At 42.1% G+C, this 15,563-nt stretch overlaps 2 protein-coding genes across 3 annotated transcripts in view; one reads left to right on the top strand and one right to left on the bottom strand.

The window, feature by feature from the left end:
- Positions 1-1,305, top strand: part of abtb2b (ankyrin repeat and BTB (POZ) domain containing 2b) — a 40,213-nt gene extending 38,908 nt beyond the window's left edge. Inside the window, exon 17 of the mRNA XM_030731335.1 lies at positions 76-1,305. Coding sequence (XP_030587195.1) covers positions 76-309 — 234 coding nt within the window. The 3' untranslated portion in view covers positions 310-1,305. The remainder of the gene's footprint in view (positions 1-75) is intronic.
- Positions 1,306-3,117: 1,812 nt separating this feature from the next.
- Positions 3,118-15,563, bottom strand: part of brsk2a (BR serine/threonine kinase 2a) — a 192,579-nt gene continuing 180,133 nt past the window's right edge. The window contains exons 14-20 of one of the 2 annotated variants that reach the window (XM_030731717.1): positions 14,810-14,870; positions 12,585-12,792; positions 12,384-12,432; positions 11,334-11,457; positions 9,997-10,177; positions 7,883-7,972; positions 3,118-4,391 (exon numbers count right to left, since the gene is read on the bottom strand). In XM_030731717.1, the coding sequence (XP_030587577.1) occupies positions 4,219-4,391; positions 7,883-7,972; positions 9,997-10,177; positions 11,334-11,457; positions 12,384-12,432; positions 12,585-12,792; positions 14,810-14,870 (886 nt within the window). In that variant the 3' untranslated portion in view covers positions 3,118-4,218. The remainder of the gene's footprint in view (positions 4,392-7,882; positions 7,973-9,996; positions 10,178-11,333; positions 11,458-12,383; positions 12,433-12,584; positions 12,793-14,809; positions 14,871-15,563) is intronic. The other variant, XM_030731718.1, reaches the window with a different exon arrangement.

The raw sequence follows: 15,563 nt of genomic DNA, 5'->3' as shown, positions 1-15,563 counted from the left end.
GCTGTTTTGACACTTCAGATCTATATTAATTAGGTGTCTAAAACACGACCATTTTACTTTCATTCCTTTTGTCAGGTTCATGGTTCGGTGGAGCTGAGCTCATTTTGTGAAGGTTACTTCTTGCAGCAGATGTCTGCTCTGCTGGAAAGAGAGAGCTTTAGGAGCTTGCTGTTGGGACCCCCTGGGGCCAGACAAGGAAACAACTCCATTTCGACGCTGGCTCACAGCCGGGGTGACTCACTTCTGGAGGAGCTGGAAGCCACCCTGGCTCAACGACTACGCTCTCGCTACGTCACTTCCCGAGTCTGAAGACAACATGGCAGATGCTGTTGAGAGAAGACAGAAACAAGTGGATAGACATGGAAATTAGGCAGATGTCTCATCTTGTCACTGATAGAAGATCAGATCTGAAGTTTTCCAAATACAGAAGTTTTTTTTGTGATATCTGATTCTGTGTGTTTGTGCGCGTGTTAAGAAGCAATACTTTGACAGTGGGGCTCAGATTAGTGAGTGCTTGACAGCGGTTTAACTCTGTGGGCAACTCAACATTTCATATTTTGTGCCAAGTACTCCATCACGATGTTTTTTGTTTTTTTGTGTGTGTGATGTACAGCATGTTGAAGAAGAAAATGGGACAGTGTGATGCTTTTTCTCCAGGCCTCGGGAAGCTTGAATGGACAAGTAAGAGATGGATGCAACAAGTTGCAAGTCTGAATAATAAGACAATGCTGCCCTCTAATGGACAACATGCTAAATAACGGCCTTTGAGGATTGGGATCAGTGGCAGCCTCACTGTTTTGACTGAATCAATGTAAAGTGACTGAAGCATTTATTAAAGACTCAAGTGAGGTGGCCTTTTGATGCTGGACTTTAAACTTTTCTGTTTTATAGTAATGCAGAGTGGGAGGAAGGCTGTAGCCTCAGAACTCCCTGGATCGACGTAAGCTTTGGAGTAACAAATGTACATTTTTTTTTTTTAAATATAACTTTTTTTTTTTTATTTTTAAAGTGACCAGAGCAACAAAACATTTCTTGAAGAGTGGGATGGACATTTTCTATTTAAAAAGATGTGAGAGTATTTAATGGGGTGTCCCCTTTTTTTTTTTATTTTAATCAAAGCAAATTATTAGTATTGAAGAAATGCTTCTGTTGTTTTACCAGGTACGCTAACAGTTAATTAAGCTTGTGTATTCTGAGGTTTAACGCTTCGACACAGATACAGCTGCAGACGCTAACATGGGATTCGGACAACAAAAGTCTGTTTTTTTTTTTTTGTTTGTTTTTTTTTGTGCTGGATATATTATTAAACCTGGTAAACAAACCATTTAATGTGTGGATTGGTGTGGACTCACCTGAGATCAGGCAAACAGCAGATTTACAAGTGAACAAACCTATAAAATGGAAATAAATACATATGAAATGAAATACATTCTAGAAATCCATGGAGTGTGACGTAATGAGAGGGGAAAAGACTACTGCATCAATCTTAACTTTGTATCACTATATTCTAGCAATTCTTAAACCATGAAAATTAGTCTATTTTCTATTCTATTTTCCTTTCCAATATGTACTTACCCCTACTCATACTGGTAGAAATAAGGATAACAAACACACCATAACTGAATGAGTTTATTTGTTTGTTTCAGCACTGAAGATGCTCACAGTTATGTTGGATGGGGATTACAGCCAGTTTTGCTCCTGCTCTGTCAAAAGACCCATCTAGGCCTCAATCATTGGATATCCTTAGTGCTGCTAGCTTCCCATTGTAGAAAACAGAAAGGAGGGCGAATATCAGGGTATTGCTTTGTGTTTGTAGTACTGGTATCCCCTCCCTGTGCCTCTACTACTAACGGGTAGAGAGAGCCCAGACCTCAGAGCCTTCCAGAGAGAGGTACAGAGTTGAGGAAGCGTCCTTCAAAAACTTTGTGCACAAGATAAGGAGGAGGAGGAGGACGAAGGAAAAGATCAGCAGGCCCAAAAAAAAAAAAAAAAAAAGAGGAAAAAAAAGGCCAGAAATAAAAGCAGAGAGGGTGGAAAAGTAGGGAGAGGAGGGGAATCTAAACTAAAAGGTAGTTTTGTGGAAAGAGAAGTGATGAAGGCTGAGAGAAGGAGTGAGTTTGGCATGGAACATTAACACTAAAGCCATGCAAAGAAAAGCTCATGTTTGACATGCACACAGCAATACAAGCTAAAAGCATAGAGCAGGAATCCCCAGCATTGTTGAGAAGACAATCAACCCCCACGGTTTGTCTGTCTATTTACAAAGAGAAGAAGCAGATCAGGATCTGTGGTGTCCTTCTCCTCCAGCCTGGCCTACACGCACAATAATATGAAACCGACAAATATCAATAGAAGAGCATATTCCCTCTCCAAAAAGAGGCTAAGTCTACATTCTTAAATTACTGGTAAATCATTTTTTTTTTCAAGAGTTCCCACAAGTTCTCTTTCCCTTTTCAGAGAGGTCAGGGAAAAGAGAATTTATGACTTGTCAAAGTTCACATAATTCTGTTAAAGTCAGACCAAAACAAAGGAAATAAAAGTTCTTTTTTTTTTTCTTTAAATGTCCCATTTACGAACACACAAGAGGGTAATAAATAACATTCAACTGACCTAATAGCTTTGTTCATATAAATAGCCAAGATATAATAATAAATTAGGAAATCAAACAGTGAGATGAACAAACATGAACAAATAAGGACAACAATACAAAAATATCCACAATTGCATTTATCACGTCATTTTTTTTTCTCTTGTTCCTCTACTCCTACTGCTGGTAAGTGAGACTAGAGAGAGGCATAAATGAAAACCAAAAAAAGTAAAAGTGCTGCAGATAACAGGAAACAGGAATGTTTGGATCATTATTAGGTCAATCAAACAAAGACATACATGATCATGTAACAAAAATACACAGAATTTAAAATGACAGTAAGTGGCAGGCACAGGTTTACCAACCTGTCCCTATGGTATCTAAACAGTGTCACAACTAGACATTTCATTTTTTTTTTTACATAAGAAATGATATCAGTCTGTACAACAGAATAGATCATTCATTTTAAATACCCAAATATCCACCCACTTCCCTCCCCCCAACCCTATACTATAATTTAATATCCCCCACTGCCCTGTTCTGCTCGCACCCGATTCCTCTCTGAAAACACAATCCCAGTCTGTTTTGCAGCAATAGTATTAAGTCTAATAAAGTCAGTCATTATTTCAAACCCAGTTCTTCACAAAGAAAGTACATTATAATAAAAAGCAAACAAATACAATCCAGCAAGCATCCGTGTCGGCTGTTTGGGCTTTCCACAAAACTCCTCTCCCTTCCCTCCTCCTCAAATTTCTGCATGTCTTCTTTTTTTTAATGTTGTTCATCACTGATAATACATCCCAGAGTTTTCTGTGCATACTGGATCTGTGCGTGTATGCGTGTATATGCTTTCTGTATGTGGTGTCTGTAGTGTTATTGAGTAATGTTTGTTTTCCAATTAGCAACTGCTCCTTGAGCTCAAAGAACGGGGGGTGGGGGTCGGGTCGCTGGTGAGGGGAGCAAATGGTCTCGTTTTATTGGGATGTGTGTGCTTGTGTGTTTCTAAGAAGGGGAACACTACAGGATTTTCATCTACTTCTACTGATGGCTGCCAAGGGTGGAGTCGGGGCGCAGTGGAAGATGAAGGTAGAAGTCTGCATGAAGGGTCTGTTTCCATGGTAACCCCTCCCCCAGCACACCTCTATAAGAAGAGTCCTCCGTCAACAATTGTCCGTCTATCTTGGCACGCTGGAGGGGTGTGGAGGGGTGGTCGAGGGAGGGCGAATGGAGCAGGGAGCAGGAGGATGGACTTTAATAGGTTTTCTGGATAATTCCTGGTATCAGAAACAAGTCAGGTCATCACACAGGTTAGCAGCAGCATGGGAGAAACAACAGAGGCCCACAGGTGATTAGATGGTTAGGGTACAGGGGTGGTTAATGATGGTGAACACTGAGGGGTAATGGAAAGGGGAGTGGAAGGACAAGGGTGTGTGTTTGTTATGTAGGTGCAATATGTTGTCTGTAAAATATCACTTTGATTCTTTTAATATATTTCTATCTATATAAAGTCATTTTTATAGAAAAGATGTCCATAAATGATTTATATATCTAGCTATGTACAGGTAGAATATTTCTCTGTGCCACTGGCTTAAAGTGATACTGGGATGGGTTCAGCTACACAGCTTCACGGTCTAAGACTCCTCTTGTGTCCCCACAGATGCCACCGACAAGTGGGCTCTGTCTCGGCCTGCAGCAGGGAATTTGGTGTCATTATTTTCTGGCTCATGCCTCCGGACGTGCAAGGGTGAGGGGCAGTGCTTGGAGGGCGTGCCAGGGGGGTAGGGCACCTGTCCATTCTTCTCGTCTGAAAAAAGTTGTTTAATTACGTCAAAGAAGTTACTCAATGGGCTGCCTAGGTACACAGATGGGAAGAAAAGAGGACAAAAAAGGGGGAAAGAGAGAAGACAGAAGAAACAAACTAATGAACAATGGGGTTCACAGGATAGACATGGCTACATGTAAGGCAGAGCGAGCAGAGGTGAGGAGGAGGAAGACCCACAGACATTGTGCAAGGATGAGAACTGCTGAAGCAGCCATGTTTCGACCATGTAATGCATTAGCCCCGATTAATCATGCATACGTTTTTAGCACAACCTACAAAAAAAACCCAAAAATGTCCATTGAGTCAAAATAGCGCAGACAAACTGCGTGATGTAAATAAAATAAAGACAGAATGTCATCAGTGTGATCGGACAGGTTTGGCCAGCCAGAAGCAGGACAGACGACAAAAAAAAATTAGAAAGCCTAATAACTCAAGAAAAAGCTGCCGCTGAAAGAAACATTTTTGCTCCCCTGAATAACCAACTTGGGAAAAAAAAAAATCCTGGAAACCTGTCCACCAGCATCTAGTATCCTGCCCTCAATCTGGGAGTGTCAGAACTTTGTTGTGACATACAAATCACAAGTCATTGCTTTGTCCAACTAATATTGCTAAAGTGTTGTTTTTCTTCTTCTTAAATTTCAAGCAGACCTCATGTTTAGACTACTGTAATTCCCTCTACTGGGGCTTCAGTCAAAAAGCCCTCTCCAGCTCGCTCAAAACTCAGCTGCTTTACCCGAGGAACTGAGGTTAGGAAGTATCTACTGCCATATTTTTACTGGCTTACTTATTTATTAAAAAAAAAAATATTTATTTTATCTGTAACATTAGACACATTGTCTCTTCAGGTTTTATGCCTTATTTTTTTTATTTGTTGCTGTTGTTTTGTGTGTACTTTTTCTTCTTTACTAAGCTCAGGTGGTAGAGCAGCTCATCTACTAATCAGAAGGTCAGTGGTTCGATTCCTGGCTGCTCAAGTAGAGTAGAAAAGCGTTATATAAGAACTAGTCCATATTAATTATTGTGAACTATTTTACTTCTGTAAAGCACAATGTTACTGTGTTTTGATACCATAACCATAGCACTGAAGGGCAATATGGACCTCTCATTAATGATGCTGCCTTGTGGCTACTGTGATGTATGTAACACAATAATGGACCTGAATGGACGTATATCTGCACACGCGTGTGCGTGTGTGTGTGTGTACAACAGTACGCATGCCAATGATCTCCAACTAAACAGACACAATGGTCCCATTGCAGGTAAGCAGTGCGTTAAGGACACCAAACATGACAAATGAAGCAAATTAAGAGTTGATGTCTTTCTGTTAATGGTCCAGACAAATGTGACTGGGAACTATCAGTCACAAACAAGACCATATATGACTACTTTGCAGAACTGCACTTTACACAACAGAGCCCTGTGGGCTGGCAAATATACAGCATCAATAAAAAAAAAAAAAGACTGGGGAGCTACACTGACAATAAAGTGCGCACACATGCTGGACTACAAAGTGTCTGCACATCAGCAAAATACAGATTGTAAAATGGAAATTCTCTTCTTGAGTTAAAAAGTCTGTTATCAGTCTGCGTGTGCTTCCTGTGTGAAGGCTGCCTGCAGCAATGTGTAGACTGGAGAAATTGTCATATACAGATGAATGAGAAATTGAATGCATGTGGATGTGTGTGAATGCGCCATAGTTAATTTTGACTGCTCCATTATCCTGGTTGCTTCCCGATGTTCATGCTTCCAATTCCATATTAGTCACTTCCCAAATCTGCACATTATCAAAACAACATAAGTGTATTAAACTAAATAATACAATAAATATACACTAAATAATATTGCCTGTTCTTGAAAGCGACCTCATCTTAAATAATATACCTGCAGTATAGTGGCTACATTCTTCCATACTCCAGCTGTTGTTTCACACCCTCATCATCTTCCTAAGTAGAGCTCTCAGGTATGATGCCATGACCAGTGAATAGGGGACATAATGACTAGGTCTTGATGAAGCCTTTTGACACACTGTTACACAAATCAATTTCTATTTTTAATTACAATCACTGACTTTTATTTTGAAATACCTTTTGTTGTGTGTAAGTGGATCGAAGGAGATTATAGGGAGGCTTGTTTTCAGCTGCTTCAAGGCATGATGGTGTAAAGACATTAATTCATTCAACTAGCCTTGGTCAAAACCAGCTTACTTCGACTTTTGATACTAACTGTATCAGCTTGGACAACACAAACTAAAAATAGCGTACTTTTCAGTATCTATCGCTTCAAGTGTTTTATAATTTTACCCTTCCCACACCTCAGCCTGGTAATGAGCCGCACGATATAAAAAGATCAAAAATAATTGGTAAACTTACTGAGGCAGAGGAATGATAACAGACTGTTAAATATCATAACAGCTGTCATGACTGCTGTTCATTTCTGAGTGCCAATGAGAGCAATATTGCATAAAAGACATTGAGCAAAGACATAGCTCGCACTTACAGAACAGTACTGAAACATACTACCAAGGCCTATGGTGGAAGTATCTGTTCAATAACCTGCATCTGGTATGGAACTGGAAGAGTTTAAAAGCAGAGAGAAAGAGGCAGACATTCAGACACCACACATACATGGGAGACATGGTAAAGTGTCCTCCTGATGTTGTTCCCCTGCCTGACCAGCAGATGGCGGTCTTGGATGCCAAGTAAGATGCACACAAACGGCAGTGATTCAAAAGAGTCAACATGTTAAGAGCAAAAGGGGTGAAAAGGAGCCCTATGACTCTCTTCATCTACCAGATTTCACATTTAGAAAACAGGATATCACCAGAATGGCACAAAAACCAGGCTTAAAGCTGCTGTACCTCAGCCTCACCTCGGAAACTACTGAGAAGATGAAAAAAGAAAGAGAGTCTAATAATGTCATCAAGTTCACATGTGAATGGCTAGGTGATGATACTCATTTACCTCAGAGGTTTTTGTATCTTGCTTTTAGAGGAGACTGGTGAACATACAGAGAGAAAGAGAGAGCACTTATCAGGTGTGGCGTCGCTATTTGGCGCGTTGCAATGTGGGAGTACGTTAAGGGGCAGAGGTGTTGCCATGGTGACAGGCTCCGGTGATCAGTCTTGAAAGTAGGAGTAACAGAATGTGAATCAGCTTACCCTACCTCTACTCTAATCTTCGCTGCCAGTGGGCAGCGAGACAACATTTGACCCTCAGTCGGTACTTGAGAGCAGCTCCCACCCTTTCATAGCAGTGAGGCACGGGCATGCAAAGGAAGCCGTTTGGAGAAGCAGAGCTTGAGGTTTTCAAGCATACTGAGGAGACGGGTAGGATTTCAGCTTAGCTATAGCAGCGGGAGTAGCTCATCAGTGAGTGGGATGGGCAAATGAGGCGGTTGGGGAATGGGTGAAGAGGTTTTGGAAAAGGTTTGGAATTTCTTTTAATTATATTTTTTGATAAGTTATTCTTACTCACCGGAAAGCTGTTGGACCCCAGGTTGATCGTGTGTGCTTAACAACTGGCTCTGAATTGTCTCCACTACTCGTTTAAAGCGCCGGCTGGGTCCTTCACAGAGACATAGATAAATACACAGTGAATGAATACTGGCATAATAGAGCTTTTTTCACAGAAAACACTTAACAGTCCTCTTGGTAGGTAAAGCAGAAGTAACATAAATGATGGCTCCATTCCATTAAATGTCAGAGTAAACCGTGACAATAAACAAGAATGCACAAAAGCAGCACTTCTATGAGTGCAATGCTGCCATCATTAATAGACCTATTCTCTTCCGTGACAAGTCATGGGGTGCTTTTCATTATGCTAACTTATGCTTCCTCGCCTCCAGCTCTCCTCCAGTGACTTGGAAATCGTCCCCCCTCTGCCATAACAGAGGATCTACCAGTCCCTTACATGCACCTCAAGAAGACAAGAAACCAGGAAGCTTCTAGAAGGGCTTAGAGTAGTAAAGCACAGGTTGGCTATCTAAGTCTTTTATGGTGTGATATATAAGACTGATGCCATGGAACTAAGAATTTCTTAGTTCCTTGCATCTTTCTCATGCATACTTACTAGGAGACACAAGTGATGGAGGGAGGAGATACGTTATCATACTAAAAAACACCTAAAATGTCTGTTCAGGAATACAGCCTAAGCAGCATGAAGGCACACAGCAGAGCTTGTACAAATACGAATGTACAATAATCAAACAGATTAAAGGAAAGACATTTTAAAGGAAAAGGAAAAAGGGACACAGACATGGTGCAAAATGTGAGCTCGAAAACTGCAGAAAGCCTGAGAGTATAAATGGGGGTCAGAGATGAGTGCTGCTGAGAGCTCCTGCCATCTAACTGCTGTGTACAGTATATGGTCAGTGACATGAAGAACTGGCTTCTATTACACCCAATTCAGCTCAGCTGTGCCCCCATTTATGTGAAACAGACAGAGGAGAGTGAAAGAGAGCATGCAGGTGTTTCTGCACAACTAAAGATTAGCACATGGTTTCATTGTGAAATTGCGCATAGCTAGACTTCACTTTGCTATACTCAGGGAGGTTTGGGGGTAAGTCTTATCAAGCATTCTGAATTTCAAAAAACTTTAAAATTCACAGGCAGACATTTTTTTCAGCAAGCTTACGAACACCCACAGGTGAAAAAAAAAGGGTTATTTGTTTGTTGGATATACATAACTATTAGTTTAAAGTGTGACATTCAAAGTGTTTCACTTGTCACTTGTGAGCTTGAATTTAAGGCTAATGAGATGGAGAGCCAGCTGCTCAAATGCCACAATAATGCATGCATGTCTGTGTGATTGGTTTTGATCCTTAGTTTGAACTTGACCCTGTTTTTATGGACTTCAGTTTTAAGTACAGAAGCAAGACATGGTGTATTGAATTTCTAGAGGACTAATTCCTCCCTTGTATGCACAAAACATTTCAATACTGTTACACCATTTTCTCCATTGATTTTCAGTTCTCTTGTTCTACCATATGCATCTACTAGAATCTCAAACAGTGAAGACACATGTAGGTCAACTTGAAGTGCCCATAGATGATGTAAATGGAGAAAAATGTTAGCTCACGCAGTCACAAAGTTAAACTCAGCCTGCAATCCTGACAGATCAGCTGATATCAGTTACAGCCCAACATCAGCTGATGGCTCAGATGATAGCCTTTTGTGCATCTTGTTGGCAAATCTCAGACAGTGCCACTATTTAAGTTGCTTTAGCCTGCCTACAGTTGCTGCACATCAGTAAGCCACTTTGCAACCCAACTCCACAATATCTTCTCCTTTTAATGTTGTACCTCACTTAATCATATCTGTTGTCACTGATGCCATCCCTGTTTTTAGGGAGTCTTTCTGCTGCTGCTGCTTTCCCTGCCTCTGCCTTTTCATGTATGCACATGAAAGTGTGGAGAGGTCCCTGAACAGAGTCGTACCACCAAATCTAAATTGCTACAGATGGAATAACAGTCTTCTTTTGATTCTAAAGGCCATAAGTGTAATTTCCTGAACGGGGACAGTCCGTATAAAAGATGAGCAGAAGCAGATGAAAATGTTGAGATGTTTTTATGTATGCTGAAGTGTCCTAACCTGAGAGCAGGGTGAAGGTTACAGAGTAGATGCCATTCTCCTTAGTGGCAGCTGTGCTCTCTGTGTAGGTGATATCCACTTGAAATTTCACCGGCTTCTGGAAGACTGTGGGGCCGGCTGTTGACTTGTACTCCGCTCGAAAAGAGGTCTGAGAGATGACACTGTGGCTCAGGCTGGGAATCTGGTGGAGGGGGGAGAAAGAAAGATGACTCACGAAAAGAAAACATCACAAAGAGGAAAAGAGAGGAATAAAAATAGGAGGCACAAAGACATGAGTAATGGGATTATACATAGGAAGCACTGATGTTAAATTTTCTCCCACACCTTGCAAATGACAAGGTGAATAAACCCTCATTAAAATACCCTCCACATAGTACGAGCCACATTTGAAACTCTAAGGAGATTAATGCCTCGGGGAGTAGCCATGCATGCCAGGGAGACTTAAGCTAATGTAATCTTGAGTCATCCAACAACATTGCCCTCTCCCGCCTAAAATGAATTTGTATGCCCAATGAACAGGTGAGCCCTGAAATTGTCACGTTTTGCCATAGTGCTGGAGAGGGTTTGACATTCCATTAATGTGAGAGTGCTGAGAGGTATAATTCCACTGATTCAGGTGCCAATCTCCTGTCTGGAATACTAGCTAGCATAACCCAAAGGAAAATAGCTTCCTCCAGGGATGAGGAAACAGATTTGACATTGACCTGCACTAGCAGAGTTTGTTTACTTAGACTTTGTTAAATCTAACCAGGGTGAGGATAGGTTCTGTTCAATTATGTACGCTGAATATCAACTACCACTGCTTAGTGTTTGTTGATACTGATTCTGCTGCACTTACTGAAAAAAAGCTAATGTTGCCCACAATTGAGCATGTATTTGTAGAATTACACAATAATAAAACACAACACACACACACACACACACACACACAGATGCAATCTACAATTTTTCTCACACTGCGCATCTAAATATACAAACACATGCTCAGAGCACTGTATTGAGGGCAAGGCATCTATATGCTAATGACCAAAGCTCAGTGTTGATTTTCTATTGACCTCAAGTGGGTCTGCAGTCAAAGAGAAAATAGAAACGGTGAATACAAGCAGTTTAGTGAATTGCTACATAAATCAGCACCATGTTAGCAAACACTCAGAACGCGCCTGCCTCATAGCATAGCCAACATCCCGCATTAGAGAGCAAATGCACAGGTGATATGACTGCATTCATACAGAAACAGATAGCAGGCAGCAGTTGAGAAAAGGGTCCGGGGGTTCAGCAGAAGAAGGGACAAAGAAAGAAATTAGCAAAAAAAAAAAAAAAAAACGTGGTGTGTCTACCGAGAGAAAGGCTTGAACGATGTCCGCCTTAATGGAGCTGAGAGGCTTGTCTCTGATGACAATAAAGATCTGCTCCTCTTTTTCCAGGTTGATGAAGTTACCAAACCAGGATTTTTTGGCAAGTCTGTGAAGAAAGACAAAAAGAAGATACATATATACATACATATGTCTACAGCTGACCATTTTTGCTCCCTTGTTTTAGTTCCCTATCAGACAGTATTGACAGTGAAAAATAACATTCCCACAGTTCTGAAAGGATTTAAAGGAGCAGAGGATATTCCACTGTGTATAAATGTGCCTTTTTTTGGGGGGGGGGGGGGGGGGGGGGGGGGGGGGTAACTGAGTCTGTCTGTGAAGAAAGACGAAGAAGGAGCAGAAGGAGCAGATGGAGCAGAAGGAGCAGAGGTAGATGAATTCACTAATGGTTTCAGCCCAGGTGCACCTCAACCACTAATAAGCCATATGGACTCCTGCTTTTCTGGCATAACATTAGACCTAATATATATAATATTTAATATAACATTTCAATTCATATAATACCTAATAAAACATGGAAACAACTTTGATCGGCTTTAAGAGATGCACCATTCTGCGGTTAGAAGCTGATTATAGCTCATGTGGCTGTATATTTTTGGCCCAGCTAAGAGAGGGTCTTCTCTCATCAATTCTTCAACTCATCCCAGTTAGGACATTCCTATCTAGCCAGGTGGAAATGACCAAGCCAGACAGCAGCCAGCCAACCAAACAGGCATATCTAGGCCAACCTTGAGTTATCAGGCCCATGGGAACTCAGAAGCATCACACAGGCTTGCCTTCCCTCCCTTATAACCCACTCACTACCTCCTGCTACTGTGCTCTTTCCAACTCAGACCAGACCGGAGGTTATTACGGGAAACTCAGCAGGCAAAAATCAAACATTCATAGATGTTACACTTTCCAAAACATCATGTCATCGAGAGCACGGCTGTTTGAGCCAGTGGCTGAGGGGCTGAAAGGTTATGCATAGTTATGATAGTAGTGGTGCCTCCGAAATGGACAGCATCTACTTACTCTGGGGAAGACTCTGGTGTGAGGCTGGACATCTCCTCTTGTGTGGGAACTGTGGAAACACAGTTAAACATCAGACAATTGTGAAAGATTTAGAGATTGTCAAAAAAGTAGATTACGGTACAATGTACAGTAAAACTTTTCAGGAAACACAGGATTGTAGGATTACTCGGTAATCTTTCATACAAATGAGCTGAAATTTACCCTGGAGTTTCCTGCGATGGAAACGGGGTGAGCCCAGGAAGCTGTTCTTGATGGAGTTGAGGCGCGTCCTCCAAGGCATGCCTCCGATGGAGGGACTTGGGGGCGGTGTTGGAGTAGGGGTTCCAGCTGGGCTGTCCTTTGGAGTGTGCACTGGAGTGCCCTTTGGGGTGGGGAGGGGGCTGCCTCGAGGGGAGGGGTGAGGGGTGACCTGTATGAGGGGGATAGATTTGGGTGGGCGGTCAGTAAATGGAGAAGGGGCTGGTGCCACAGGGTGAAAATGGTGCAGCCTAATGGGTGAAAGGGGCATCACAGGGCTGAAGGGCACAGAGAGTTGGGGGTTGGCAGCATAACGAGCGCGTCGTATGTGGGGGCTGTTTAAGATGGAAGCACTGGTGATGGAGGATGAGGAAAAGGGGGAGGATAGGGAAGTTGGAGAAGTAGGGGTAGGAGGCACAGAGGCAGAGGGTGGCTGTGATGGAAGCTGGCAGGAAGCGGAGGGTTCTGATTTGGCTGCAGGTGCTGCAGCAGGGGTGGTTTCAGGGAGTGGGTTTGATCGTGTGGCCTGGAGGGGCTTTGGGACAGCTTTGGACTTGGCAGGGAGTGTTTGTGTCTTGTTGAGTGCTTCTGGCAGGGGTTCACTGTTTGGAGCAAGTGAGTTGGGGGTGGAGATACGGTGGCCCGTGCGATTTGGAACAGGATCAGGGGATGGACAGGGGCTGGTGTTAGGGGACTGGGACAAGTCTGGGGACTGAGGTGGTACACCAAACTTTCTGACAGGCTAGATTAAAAGCATAAAGCCAAAAGCAAGCGGAGGTGTAAAATGAAAAGACAAAAACACACACACACACACACACACACACACACACACACACACACACACACACACACACACACACACACACAGGAACACATGCAAGTACACAAACACATGGAGAAAGGAAAGAAAAGGAAAAACAAACCACCACACAGGGACAGGGTATCCAGAAGTATCCAAAGAATATGGAGGCAAGACATGTACACACAGGGGAAAGATGGAAGAATTGCAAAAAAAAAAAAAAGAGAGAAAAGAAACATGACAAAGACCATTCAGTGACTCATGTCAAAGGAAAACAAAACAAAAGTGAAATGGGAATAACAATACCAGCAAGCAATCTGCACAATTTCAAAAAAGGCCAAACAAAACACAAAAAGATGGACTTTATTTGCATAAAACATAAAAGGCATTCCTAACAGAGACAAGCAAGCAAACGCAAACAGATGAGAGAGACAAAAGGCAAATTGCGCTGTCTCAAAAACAAGTGGAAGGTGGCATCTCTGCAGTAAAATTTCCTGATTATTTATTGATGGGTTGATTTTCCATGCTTACTGTGCAGTCACATTCGTTCACTATTTGCCTTCAACACATTCCTTTCTTCCAGAAGCTAAGTCTGAGAAAATAACCCCACACAGAGCTTCTCGCTGAGAACACAATCCAGGCTTTGGGTGAGTCTGAGAAATCAATTTCCCTTTCAGATAAGCCTGCTAGAACCTGTGTGGTGTGAGGAACTCGTCTTAGGATCCTGGCTAATCTGGAGCCTTCTCAGGTTAGTCAGCTGGAAAAGTTTACTACAAGCTCCCCAGCTTTGAGCAAAGGAAAGTGGGATTTTCTGAAGCATTCCCTGAGCTGGATTTCCAAAGAGCTCAGGCCATAGAAAACAGAGAAGGATAATAAGTGCAGAGGATGGAGACAGAAGAGGCTTTGTAGGGTGGAGAAAGTTTGCTGTGCTGTCACGTCTCCCGTGTACATTCATCAGTGCGTTTTACTTTTACTTGGCATCAATAGAAACATCTAAGCTATATGGACACAAAGAAAAGCCTGATATAATGAAGCATATGAATAGGTAATCAAAGTGGACCTCTACTTTCTCAAAGCACAAAGCTGGGTAAGATCCTTCAAGGCTGAAAAATATATTACACTGTATATATAACAGTAAAATATAGAGTAGAAGGGTAAAAAGACCATTGCTTTGCAGAGAAACATTGTTTTCTTAGTGTGTGTGTGTTGCTTTATTTTCTGTTGCTGACATGAACAGCAATACTATGACATCAATAAAAAGCAGCAGTTGGTTAGCTATTATCCCTGAAGGTGAACAACTAGTTAACTAAGAGCTGGATGAAGAGGTGTGTGTGTGCATGTCCGTGTGTGTGTGTGTGTGTTTGGAAGTGAACTGAGAATTGCAACTTACCCGTGGGCTGCTGAGGGGGCTGGTGGAGAGACCAGAGGAGGCTCCACTAATAGACCGCGACCTGTGGTACAAACGTGAGAACACAGAGGAGTACAGTAATTTGTGGGATCCACTTGACCTGTTACATGTTTGAGTGAACACAGGTGGAGCAGCATATGGTGCCGTCATACTAAGCGCACAGGTTACTATTAAGGCCCTTGCAAACACAACACCAACACCCACGCAGCAAGAGCATCGATGTAGAAAACTACTATCAGCAATTAATCTCACTCAAAAATCAGTTTAACAGATATTGATCTAACAAATCCAAACTTCCCACAAACTGGCATTCAGACCAGCTTTAAGCCACATCTAAAGTTTGCTAATAAACCAATCATGTTGACTTCTTAAGCCTTTAGGCCATGAAAGTATCTTGAGAGGGAGAATGAAGAGAGACATTTGGTTGAGCACCATTTGTCATGTTTGTCTTTTCCCTCGCAGATGCCGTCAATAACCCCTATGAGCAGAGTCCTGTTCAGAAATGAACAATCACAGCACAATCTGTCTCCATCAAGCGCACATGTACACACGTACGCACACACATACCCAAAAACAATGCCTGTCAACACTTGGAAACACCAGCTGCTCACTGTCACAACACTGTTCCTTTTTGTCATTCAGTCTAATAATACCCCTCTTTCCTCTCCCTGGCTTTCTCTTCATGCTGGCATGGATGCATTTCTGAATGTATGGATGTAGCTATAGCTCTTCTGTC

The sequence above is a fragment of the Archocentrus centrarchus genome, chromosome 6 (genome assembly GCF_007364275.1).
Source record: "Archocentrus centrarchus isolate MPI-CPG fArcCen1 chromosome 6, fArcCen1, whole genome shotgun sequence".
Lineage (NCBI taxonomy): Eukaryota > Metazoa > Chordata > Actinopteri > Cichliformes > Cichlidae > Archocentrus > Archocentrus centrarchus.
The sequence above is the reverse complement of the archived record's forward strand: the minus strand, read 5'-3'. Positions and strand labels throughout refer to the sequence as shown.